This window comes from Protobothrops mucrosquamatus, unplaced genomic scaffold (assembly GCF_001527695.2).
Source record: "Protobothrops mucrosquamatus isolate PMUCROS unplaced genomic scaffold, P.Mucros_1.0 scaffold447, whole genome shotgun sequence".
Taxonomy (NCBI): domain Eukaryota; kingdom Metazoa; phylum Chordata; class Lepidosauria; order Squamata; family Viperidae; genus Protobothrops; species Protobothrops mucrosquamatus.
Genome location: NW_015386770.1, coordinates 229,431 through 242,736, shown reverse-complemented (window position 1 = coordinate 242,736; position 13,306 = coordinate 229,431). Strand labels below are relative to the sequence as shown.

The 13,306-nt window shown below is 39.6% G+C and overlaps 1 protein-coding gene across 1 annotated transcript in view; it reads left to right on the top strand.

Annotated features, from left to right (window-relative positions):
• The window catches only part of ADCY1 (adenylate cyclase 1), a 438,043-nt gene that overhangs the window by 294,581 nt on the left and 130,156 nt on the right, over positions 1-13,306 (top strand). The window contains exon 6 of the mRNA XM_015816400.1: positions 1,497-1,655. Coding sequence (XP_015671886.1) covers positions 1,497-1,655 — 159 coding nt within the window. The remainder of the gene's footprint in view (positions 1-1,496; positions 1,656-13,306) is intronic.

The window sequence follows — 13,306 nt, the reverse complement described above, 5'->3', positions numbered from 1 at the left end:
ATTCAACTGAAGTCTGTTGTTCCCATCCAGGCCCCCACATCTTCTAACAATGCAAAATAACATCCATAGCGTCACTCACTTCACCTGGGATGAAAATATATAACTGGGTTTCATTAGCATATTGGTGATACCTCAACCTATGGTCACAATTGATTTCTTCCAGTAGTTTCATGTAGATGTTAAAAAGGAGTGGGGAAAGTACCAAGTCCTGTGTCACCCCACAAAGCAGGTGCCTGAACTGGACCACTGTTGCCTATCAACAGTGATTGAGACTGGTCTTAAGGAAGGAGGTGAGGCAGCACAAAACCATGTCACTTCCAACTTCCTAAGTTAGCCAAAAAGGATAACATGGTTGATAATATCAAAAGGCAGAAAGGTCAAGAAGAAAAAGGATGAGTGTATTACTTCCATCCTGCTTCCACCAGTTGTTTTCAAGGTTGGCTTTACTGTAAATACACCTGATACAATGGGTGGTATTATCAGATCCTCTTCATCATAGTCTTGTCTTTCTTTCTTAATCTAATTTTTAACTAATTTGTTTAATATGTGTAATCCTTGACTTATGACTGGTTGCTTAGTGACCGTTCAAAGTTACAGTGTACCCCAAAAAAGGTATTTAAAACCTGGTTTCAAAATTCTGACACTGCTCTGCCCCCCCCAGGTCATGTGACTGTATTTTGGACACTTGACATCCAGCCCACATTTTGAGCTATTTGCAGTGCCTATAGTTATTTGATTATAATATGCAATGGTTATGCTGGAAACCAGCACTTACTTCCAGTTTATATCAAGAACTGACCCATAGCGAACAATAGGTTCATTTAACATCCACATTTGTTTAATGACCATCAAAAAAAGTCATAAAATCAAGCCTGGTCACATGATAATCTGCTTTACAATCCTGACAATTTAAAACTGTAATTGCCAAGCTTACTTACAGTTTTAATTCAAGGAGTGCTCATACCATAGAATATATAAATACCATGTGAATGGCTTATCTTTTTGAATTAGTGCAATGAAATCTCTTCACTAGCCCACAGGGCATGGCTGAGGAAAATTCTAATCTTTTCAAGCAAAATTGACATTGTTCCAGATTTAAGGATTTAATCTTATACCGAGTTCTTTATATAATGTCTGCATATATCACTTGATCTAATAGAACTTCATTAATGTTATGAAATAAAATTTTCAATATTATTCTTGGGTTTTCACCAACACACCTGATTAAGTATTTTCCCATGTAACAGCCTGTGGAGTCCTAGGGTTATAATGTCATTCAGAACTACATGATTGCTATCACTGAGCAATGTGGTCACATGACCTTAGGCTTTATGACTAAGCATTACTTAATAACGGAAATTCTGGTCCCAATTGCCATTGTAACCCAAGTGGTATCTGTAATAACAACACTGAAGTTTTTAAACCTTTGATTTTATGAAAGAAAGGTAGAAAGATAATCTTTTGATAAATAATATTCTGATTTTTGTATATTTCAGATCAGTAGCTGAAGCCACTGAAGTAGATCTCAATATGAGAGTTGGTTTGCACACTGGAAGAGTTCTTTGTGGAGTTCTGGGTCTTCGTAAATGGCAGTATGATGTTTGGTCAAATGATGTAACTCTTGCTAATGTAATGGAAGCTGGAGGGTTGCCTGGGTAAGTCTCAATATGCTTGCCAGTTACTTATTTATGAAGCACAAATAGTATACTGGTGCCACTGATATAAAAAAATACACTGAAATGCTAGGCATTTCCCTGTATTTTCAGAGTATCGTGATACTTTAATGTGTATTACTTTTGTGTCAGGGCCAAGTCAGATAATATGGGTTCTCTAAGGTCCATGATGCTGTCTGAATTGGTTGTTTTTTTGCATCAAGGACTCCACAGTTCAATCCTGAACTACAAGTAGTCTTTTCTAACAATTTATGGGTTCTCACATTGCATTAAGTAGTAATGTGATTTGCTCAATTAGCATTTACTTTTTATTCCAAGGCACCTTCTCACTTTAAAAATCATAGAATCCCCCCCCCAGTTTTTGTTTATATGAAACAATTTATTGTTTATCAATATTTATTGCATTAAAATAAAACTGATGCACGTAGAATGTTTATTTAATCATTAAAAGATAACATTAGATATTACATGTTAACATAAATATTTTTCATGAAAAATATATATTTTAACAACAACAATAAAAATCTATGATTTCTATTAAATGACATTGTTTTAAATTTTGCAAATAACTCATCAATAAAACTCTGAGAGGATTTTGGGGTGACCCAGGGCTCCTTGGACCAAATTTAAGCAACACTGGTTTAGTTGAATAAGTGAATTAGTCAAACAGGTTTATAAATCACAGTTTATTCCCTGGCATGTAAAGTAGGCCACTGAGATCTAGATACACACTCAAACACACACAAATATACCAAAGACACCATGAGAAGACTAAACTATAGCTTGATGCAGTGTGTATATTCAGCAAAATGAAAGACTTTTGACTACATCTTAAAAGTTTATTGACAGTTGAAAAGTGACATGAGTAATAGGACACCTAGGCCTTTGCATTCCATCAAAATCATCTCCCTCCATTTAAAAGCAAAAAAAAAAAAAAAAAAAAGAGCTTGCAACGGCAAAGGTTTTCATTTGATATCCCTACATTAGCTTCTAATAGATTTGACAGATAATGATAAATAGATAATGATAGATGTGTGTGTGTGTGTGTGTACACAAAGGTATAATTAGAGAAAGATACATGCATAGATATATATAGTTTTTTCTCTTAGTATAAAATACAAAATGAAAGGAACGGGACAAACTGAGGAAAGGGGAAAAGAAATAAAAAAGAAAAAATAACATTGACTTCCAACTTTTTATAGAACAGTAGGATACATAGAAAGTGATAATATCAGTTTTTTAGTTATGCCAAATAACAGCCATTGGTCATTCTATAACAAGAACCCACTTGCCTTCATACATAACCCATTTTATTGTCAAAATCCAAAATCGAAGTTTCATATTTTCTTTCGTGCATAAAGTCCAGAAGTTTATAGCAGCAGGGTTCCATTTTTCCCCCAATTCTTTATCTAATAGTCATAAAATAAAAGTTTCCAGTTTCCATTGTAAATCCATTTTTTAAATTAAACTATGGATCTCTACACAATATTTCTTTGCCTTGCCACATGTCCATGACATATGGTAAAGGTATCCTCCTTACATTTTCATTTCCAACAAATAGTTGAAATACCCTTATACATCTTTAATAATTTAGTTGGTGTCAAATCCATCAGTACATCATTTTGTAGAATTTCTCTCCAAGATTATAGCTCAATGTGAATTTCAGTCCTTTAGTCCAAAGTTCCCCAACCTTTCTGGCTTTGCAGACTTGGGGGTGGGGGAAGAAGGGATGGTTCCATGTAAGTGGCCAGCATTTGTGCGCAGCTCCATTTGCATGAATGGTGTGCACACATGCCCACCGCTCCCACAAATGGAGTGTATGTGCACGAACTTGCCCACTACTAGCACAACGAGGATGTACAGTACGTGTACTCTCTCGCATACCATTTTCACAGCCCGGTTGTAAACAGCTCACGGCCCACTGTTTGAGGACCCCTGCTTTAGTCCACATATTTTTCCATTGGCCTAATATTATATTATAATATATGACTTCCACCGAATCATACAGTGTTTAAGACATATTCACTTTCCAGGTTTAATTGTAACAGCATTTTAGAAACTTTGCTATAAGAAGTTCATCATTGATACAGAATATCATTTTTAGCAACTTCAAAATCACATTGTTTTAAATTTTATTCTTTTTATTAGTTTATAATATAAAATACAAAAATACAAAAGCAAATAATAGGAAAAATAGGGGAGGAAATAGGGAAAAGTGTAGAAAAGCAGGGAAAAAGAAAGAAAAGGCATTGACTCCCTTTGGTGCAGTAGAATAAGATAGTAACATCAAATCTCAACTTTTTACTTTTACCTAATAGCCATTTCTATAACAACAATTCTATCTAATCAGTAAAATACAAAATCAAAGTTTCATTTTTTCCACCTCAAGCACCAAGTCCAGAAGTGGTTTTCACGTAGAAACAAAAGTAATTATGTTTTTTTCTTTTATTAAAGCAGTCAATTTAGCCATCTCTACAAACTCCTTCAGCTTTTGCAACCATTCATCCATTGTGGGGATTTAAGTGTCTTTCCATTTTTATGCATAAAGTAATCTTGCTGCCATAAACATATATAACATCAAAGTTCCATAATTTTTTTCCAAGTCTTTTTCCATTAAACTCAAAAGAAAAGTTTCTGGTTTTATCTTTATATTCACTTTAAATATCTTATGTATTAGAATATGAATCTTACTCCAATATTTCTTCTCTTCTTTATATTTGCATTTCCAGCATTCATTTGAAATACCTTTATACATTCTTGATAAGTTAAATGATTCATCATCTTATAAAAATTTTCTTTTAAATTGTAATTTAATGTACATTAAATTAACTGCAGGCTTTTGCTGACAGCTGGCTGACTGCAGTTTGGCAGTTCAATTCTCACTGGCTCAAGGTTGACTCGGCCTTCCATCCTTCCGAGGTCGGTAAAATGAGGATCCAGATTGTTGGGGGCAATATGCTGACTCTGTAAACCACTTAGAGAGGGCGGTAAAGCACTGTGAAGTAGTATATAAGTCTTAAGTGCTATTGTTATATTCTCCCATTATTCAAGCTTCACATTATATCCAATGTTCCTTCCCACTGAATCCTACAGTGCTTTACATATTCACTTTCCAAATTCAAATTCAATAACATTTTATAAACTTCAGTAATAATATGTTCATTACTACCACACAATAGGATTTCTAATTCATTTTTAACAATGTCATACCCATAACTCTTTTTAAATTTTTCTTTCATTTGTAAGTATGTAAACCAGTGGGCATGTAAATCACTGGGACGAATTCTGAAGGAGCTGGCAGATGTTATCTCAGAACCTTTGTATCATATCTTTAAAAATTCTTGGAGCACTAGGGAACTACCAGAGGATTGAAAAAGAGCTGATATGGTTCCCATCTTCAAAAAAGGAAAAAAACTAGACCCAGGAAACTACAGACCAATCAACCTAACATCAATACCTGGGAAGATACTGGAAAAAATAATCAAAAAATAGATCTGTGAACATCTAGAAACAAATAAAGTTATAACTAGAAGCCAGCATGGGTTTGTAAAAAATAGATCATGCCAAACAAATATTATTGCATTCTTTGACAAAGTGACTAAATTAGTAGAACAGCGAAATGTTATGGACATAGGCTAGCATATTTAGACTTCAGCAAGGCATTTGACAAAGTAGACCATAATCTACTTCTCGGTAAGCTAGAAAAATGTGGGATAGACAGCATCACCACCAGATGGATTTGTAACTGGCTGACAAACCATACTCACTGAGTAATCCTTGGTTGTATAAACAGAGGCACAGAATAAAATTGTGAAGTATTAGTACTACTTTATAAAGCCTTAGTAAGACCACACCTGGAATACTGCATCCAGTTTTGGTCACCACATTACAAGAAAGATGTTGAGACTTTTGACAAATTATAAAGAAGAGCGCTAAGATGATTAAAGGCTGGAAGATTAAAACATATGAAGAATGGTTGCAAGATTTCAGTTTGGCTAGTCTAGAGAAAAGAAGAAATATGGGTGACATGATAGCAGTATTCCAGTATTTGCCACAAAGAGGAGGGGGTCAAATTGTTTTCCAAAGCACCAGGGGGCAGGACAAGAAGAAATGGATCGAAGCAAGGAGAGAAGTAACCTGGAATTAAGGAGAAACGTCTTAACTGCAAGGACAATTAACCAGTGGAACAGCTTGCCTTCAGATGTGGGTGCTTCATCACTGGAGGTTTTTAAGAAGAGATTGGACAGTCACTTGTCTGAAATGGTATAGGATCTCCTGCTTGAGCAGGGGACTGGACTAGAAAACCTTGAAGGTCCCTTCCAGTAATATTCCAATTCTGATTCAGTGGCAAACATTTCCTTCAGATTCTAGCTCTTCCTTAGACTTGAGAATAGGATCACCAAAATTAAAAGATATTATTTTACCATAAGTCCACCAGTCCAGCTTCACCACCATTTCTTTTCTAAAAAACGTTTCCTGTGTGGACACGCAAAGGGGCATCTTCATAGAAAACCTTATTTTATAATTATTCCAAACTCTTAGAATGGCATTTCTAACAAACTAGTTATTAAAATCAACATTTACTTTAATCTTGTTATAACCATGCCATCCAAATCTTAATTCATGACCTTCTAAAATTAAATCAAGTAGCCTCTTATTCTGGAGGTTCACCCATTCTTTTAGCCAGACCAAAGAACAAGCATTGAAATATCCATACCGCCTTTTTCCTTAACATCTTGTAGTAGATTATATCTATTGGGGGTTTTTTTCCTTGCCATATAAACTTAGAGATATTCATCTGCCCTTGTTTAAATGGAGTATCAGTTGCAAATATTGGTAACGTCTGAAACAAAAAAAGACATTTTTAGTAAGACATTCATCTTAATTACAGAAATTCTACCCAATAGTGATAAATATAGTTTATCCCATCTTAATAAGTACTTTTTAATGTTATTCTAGAGAGGCACATAATTTTTTTGAAACAGTTTTGTGTTTGTCAATATGATACCCAAATATTTCAGTGTTTTCTCAACCCTAAAACCAGACTTTTTAGTCAATATATCACAATATTGTGAGGTCATTTTCTTAATAAGCATTGTTGTTTTCTATTTGTTTATTTTAAAACCTGCTAAAAACCCCAAACTCATTTAATTTCCTCATCAAGTATTCTATATTATTTTTGGGGTCTTGCACGAATATAACCAAATCATCAGCAAATGCCCTAACTTTATAAATCTTCTCAATACTTATAATTGTTATCTTCTCATTTTGCCTGATATGTCTGTTCAAAACTTCCAACTCCAAAATAAACAACAAAGGAGACAAGGACGTCCTTATCTCGTACCCTTTTGAATTTTACATGAATTAGTTAAGTCACCATTAATAACAATTTTCGCTTGCTGTGATATATAAAACAGCTTTGACCCCTTGAATGAAATTCTCTCCAAAGTCCATTTCTTCCAAAACTTTAAACATAAAAGCCCAATTTAGATTGTCAAAGGCCTTCTCTGCATTTAAGAATATTAAAGCTGCATGATTCTCTTTATGGTTTTGTAAATATTCAATAATATTCAAAACAGTCCTCACATTGCCCCTTAACTATCTTTTTGACAGTGAGACAGATCTTTGGGAATATATGCCTGTAAACTCTTCTTTAATGTTTCTGTCAAAACTGCAGCAAAAAGTTTATAGTCATTCTTTAATAATGAGATTGGTCTGTAATTCTTTATCTTCATAGCATCTTGACCTTCCTTTCGTAGTAACACAATATTGGCTTCTTTCCACGTTTGAAGTATTTTTCCCTCCTGTAATATATCATTCATTATATCCTTTAGTGGCTGAAGATGTTCATTTTTGAAGCATTTATAATATTGGCTTGTAAGGCCATCTGGACCTGGAGCTTTACCTGATTTCATTTTTTTATAGCTTCTGATATTTCAAAGGTAGTTATTGGGACATTCAGAAGTTGTCTCTGAGTTTGTGAAAGTTTAGGCAACCATTGTCTTAACAAATATTCATCTATTTTAGACATATCTAACTCCTGCTTTTTATACAATTAGAATACAAATTATGAAAAGACTTTTTAATAAGCTCATTATCTGTTATTGTTGCCTTCACAAATTTTCTTGATCATTCTCTTTTCCCTTTCGTTTCTTAGTTTATATGCCAGCAATCTTTCTGGTTTATTTGCAAACTCAAAATGTCTTTGCTTCACATAATTCAGTTTTATTTCTATTTCTTCAACTGTTCACATAGACAGATGTTGCCATAACAGTTTAATTTGATGTAAAATGTTACAGTCCCTAATGTCTTTTGAAATTTAATTTCTTTCTATCTCATTTCATCCAATATCTTTTGCATTTTTTCCTAGGATTTTTTCTTCTCTAGGCAATTTTATTGTATAAAATAACCCCTCATAACTGCTTTACTAACATCCCAAACAGTCATTAAATTTGTCCCTTTACCTAGATTATTATCAAAACATTCCTTTAATTTTTTTATACTCCTTTACAATTGTTTCCTTTTTCAAAATAGATTCATTTAATCTCTATCTGTAACTCAAACTCTTTTTTCTAAATATCAAAAGAACTGGGTTGTGATCAGAAAACAATCTAGGCAAAATGTCAACTTTTAGAATTTTATTTCCAAGGTTTTTTGAAGTCCATATCATATCAATCCTTGAAAAGGATTTATGTCTTTCTGAAAAAAAAGTATATTCTCTAGCAAAGCCATTTCTTTGCTTCCATGAATCTATTAATACTAAGTTGTCCATCATCTCAAAAAAAAAGTATTTGGTAATTTACCCTGGGAGGATTTAATTCCTTTGATACGTGTTCTATCCAAAACTGGAGAAGTCACTCCATCCCAGTTCTCCAGTATAAGCCAATTTTCATACGAAAAGGGCAGTAATTGATTCATAAGTTATTCAAAAAATTTACTTTTATCATCATTTGGCAGATAAAGTCCAACTACAGTTGATTTTATTCTGTTAAATCAATTTCCACTACTACAAATCTACCATATTCATCTAATAAAAGCAATTTAGATTTAAATTGGGGTTTTATATATATAAAACAACTACATTGATGTTTTTTAAACCAGCAGATATAAATTACTCCCCTAATCGTTTATTTAGTATGTATTTCTATCTTGTTTCTTGATATGTATTTCTTGAAGGCAAGTTATATCAACATTGAGTTTCCTCATGTAATGAAATAGTTTTTTATGCTTAGATGGGGCATTCGCCCCATTAATATTCCATGTTAATCTCCATCTTTAGAAAAAATGGCAAGTTTCTGTACCAACATCTCAGGCGCATCTTCTTCAGTATCAACTTTTTCAAGTTGTATTGCCTCTGATTTCTTATCTGTGTCCATTTCTTCATCTGAGTCCGAAATTAGTTTATGTCTGATCAAGAAATGCTTGGCTTTTTTTATGAAATTCAGTCTGAGTCTTTGCTCCTGATAAATGAGTATCAGTCTTTCAAGTTTATCCCAGCAAAGGGAATTTTTCTCTTCTTCAAAATATCAGTAAGAAAAGAATAGTCTTTTCTTTTTCTCAGAATTCTAATCGGAATATCCTTCAAAACGATTATATCATGTTTTTCATTCTTAGTTTGGATTTAAAGTGGCAATCCAAAACATGGTTTCTCATAGTTCTTACAAAATGAACTAAGGCAGTGGTTCTCAACCTTTGTAATGCCGCGACCCCATAATACAGTTCCCCATGTTGTGGTGACCCCCAACCACTTATACATCGCCGGGTGCCAGGGGCGTGGCCAAGTGGGTGTGGCCACCAAGTGGGTGTGGTCACCAAGTGGGCGTGGCCACCATGTTGTGGTGACCCCCAACCATAAAATTATTTTCATTGCTATTTCATAACTGTAATTTTGCTACGTTATGAATCGCAATGTAAATATCTGATATGCAGGATGTATTTTCATTGTTACAAATTGAACATAATTAAAGCATAGTGATTATGCTTTTCTCTCTTCCTCTCTTTCCTCTCCCTCTCTTTCTCTCTTCCCTCTCTTTCTCTCTTTCTATCTTTCCTCTCTCTTTCCTCTCCTCTCTCTTTCTCACTCTTTCTCTTTCCTCTCCCTCTTTCTCTCTTCCCTTTCTCTTTCCTCTCTTTCTCTCTTTCCTCTCTCTCATTCTCTTTCCTCTCCCTCTCTTTCTCTCTTCCCTCTTTCTCTTTCCTCTCTTTCTCTTTCTATCTTTCCTCTCCCTCTCACCCTTTCTCTCTTTCCTCTCCCTCTCTCTTTCTTCCTCTCTCCTCTCCTTCTCTCCTCTCTTTCTCTTTCCTCTCCCTCTCTCTCTTCCCTCTTTCTCTTTCCTCTCTTTCTCTTTCTATCTTTCCTCTCTCTTTCTTTCCTCTCCCTCTCTTTCTCTTTCCTCTCCCTCTTTCTCTTTCCTCTCTTTCTCTTTCCTCTTTCCCCTCTCCCTCTCTCCCTCTCTCTTTCCTTCTCTCTTTCTCTCTTTCTTTCTCTCTTTCCTCTCTCTCTCTTTCCTCTCTCTCATTCTCTCTTTCCTCTCTCTCTTCTCATTCTCTCTCTTCTCTCTCTCTCTCTTTCCCTCTTTCCACTTTTTCTCTTTCCTCTCCCCCTCTTTCTCTTTCTCTCTCTTTCCTCTCTCTTTCTCGCTTTCCTCTTTCTTTTCCTCTGTTTCTCTCTCTTACGGCAGTATTGTCGGGAGTCCCCTCCGCCCCCGGCCTCTGCATGTCCTCAGCCGAATGGGCGGGGAGGGGGAGCAGGATGGGAGGTAGCGGTTCTGGCGGCGGCCGCCCAGCAGCATCGTTGGAGTTCCTCGCCGCCACCCTGGCCCAGCCGCCGCCCCGCCAAATCCTCAGCCAAACGGCCGGGGAGCAGGATGGGAGGCAGCGGCGGTAGCACGGCAGCATCGTTGGGGTTCCTCACCGCCGCCTCCGGCCCAGCCGCCGCGTCCTCAGCCAGAGGGGCAAGGAGGGGGAGCAGGACGGGAGACAATGGCTCCGGCGGCAGCGGCGGCGACACGGCAGCATCGTGGGGTTCCTTGCCGCCGGCCCCGGCCCGGCCGCCGCATCCTCAGCCAAAGGGGCAGGGAGGGGGAGCAGGACGGGAGGCAGCGGCTCCGGCAACAGCGGCGGTGACATGGCAGCATCGTGGGGTTCCTCGCCGCCGGTCCCGGCCCGGCCGCTGTGTTCTCACCCAAAGGGGCAGGGAGGGGGAGCAGGATGGGAGGCAGCGGCTCCGGCGGCAGTGGCGGTGACACGGCAGCATCGTGGGGTTCCTTGCCACCGGCCCCAGCCCGGCCGCCGTGTCCTCAGCCAAAGGGGTGGGGAGGGGGAGTAGGACAGGAGGCAGCAGCTCCGGTGGCAGTGGCGGCGACACGGCAGCATCGTGGGGTTCATCGCCGCCGGCCTGGCCACCACGTCCTCAGCCAAAGGGGTGGGGAGGGGGAGCAGGACGGGAGGCAGCGGCTCCGTTGGCAGCGGCGGCGACACGGCAGCATCGTGGGATTCCTTGCCGCCGGCCCCGGCCCGGCCACCGCATCCTCAGTGAAAGGGGTGGGGAGGGGGAGCAGGACGGGAGGCAGCGGCTCCGGCGGCGGCGGCAGGGCAGCATCATTGGGGTCCCTTCTGCCCCCGGCCTGGCCGCCGCCCCCGCTGGGACTCCACACTGCCCGGCCTCACCCTCCGCCCATCGATGGAGCCGCGGTGGAGGCAGTGCCCACCCAAGCCACCTGGGGGGCAGCAGGAGGAAGGAGAGGAGGAGGGCAAGGAAGCAGTCGCCCTAGCCAGGACTCCGTGCTGTCTGACCTCACCCTCTGCCCATCCAAAGGAGGTGCGGTGGGGCTGGTGCCGCACGGCCCCTGCCAGCCCTCTGCCAGCCCGGCTGCCCCCCCCCAGGCATCCCTCTTGCCCCGGCACCTGCGCAAGCTGCTTTGGAGGAACAGGAGGGCAAGGAAGCCGCCGCCAGCGCCAGGCCCCAGGAGGCAGCTCTCCTCTCCTACCTTTGCTGAATCTCCTTCTTCCTTCCCAGCAGCCTGGATTCCGACGCGCCTTCCCGGCCAGCGGGTCCAATGGTCGGGCTGGCTGGGGATCGCAGGGGCTGGTCTCCCTTGGGCCGCGGCTTTCGGGAGGGCTGGCCCGCTCAGCGGAGGCTCCAGCGGGCTTCTCCCAACAGGGATCCCGGGGCTTCCCTGGGCAGCTCCAAGGCCACGAGGCCGTGGCCGCGCTTCTCCCAGGGGGTGGAGCACCCGGGCGCAGGGCCAATCAGGAGCCTTGCAGGAGGTAAGTCTGCCTGAGAGAGAGAGAGAGAAGGGAAGCAAAAGTGCCTCTCTCTCTCTCTCTCTCTGCAAATGGCGGAGGAGGCCGTGCGGAGACAGATGCGGAGCGGTGTCTCAGTTCCTAATACCATCGGAAATATGTGTTTTCTGATGGTCTTAGGCGACCCCTGTGAAACGGTCGTTCAACCCCAAAAGGGGTCGCGACCCACAGGTTGAGAACCACTGAACTAAGGCGTCCCTTGATAATTTTCTCATAGTAGCAAACCGGGAGTTTACTCAATATACTTTGTCTATTTCCAAGTCAAGGATCTTTTCTTCCCAATTAATTAACTGAGCCAAAGCTTTAAGCGTCCTTAATCTAAAATCCTTTCCAGACAGTTCAGGAATTACTCAAAATCTTAATTGAAGTTCTTTCAGTGAGATTCCAAAAGAGCCCTTACATGCAGATCAGCTTCATACAAAATATCTTTCTTCTCCAGTTTGTGCTCCATAAGATCCACTATATCCTTCACATGTTTGATATCTCCAGTCAAATGAAAGTGTATCAAGTTTGGATTCAAGCTTTGTTTCCATTGCCTGAATTAGTTCATGTTTTAGCTGTATATTCATCCAAAAAGGGTCTTAAAGATTCTGCATCTCCTGATGTTCTTTCCATTTTTTCTATCTTATGCATAGCCATCCTGTCTGAGAGTAACTAAAGTTGAACAACTAGAATATTTTGGGATTCTGTGTAAAACTGGCAGTACAAAATAACATATTCAATAGTTTCTACTTGTCCTGAGTCACAAGGGCAAATTCATAAAGAGTATGGTATATTTTTGTATCATAGCTCAGAGATGGGGGAAGAGTCCTAGGAGAGAGAGCTTGTTCTAAACAGCTTGTTTCCAAAACTTATCTTTTAATACCAGAGGCTCTAAGCCTGTAGGGAGAAATACAACTTCACCTAATAGAATAGCATATCTTGCAAAATTCTGGTCTCTATTCTCATCATTCCAGCCTCCATGCATAATGAGGTATTAGAGATACATTGTGGAATTTGAAAAATTACTTTCAGGAATTTATTTATTTATTTATTTATTTATTGAATTTTTACCCCGCCCTTCTCCTTGCGGACTCAGGGCGGCTGACAGCCTGATAAAAACAACTACAGAAATACTCCAAAAACTATAATTAAAACAAAGTTAAAATAAAATATTAAATTTGGCCTTATTAATTATTAAAATTGCTTTTAAAACCCCTCTAAAAATTTCCCCTTAGGCCAGTCCTGCTTGTTGGAAGAGCCATGTCTTAAGGGCGCGGCGGAAGGAGGGGAGATCCGGGATCACCCGGATCTCTGGGGGTAGTTCGTTCCAGAGGGTGGGAGCTCCC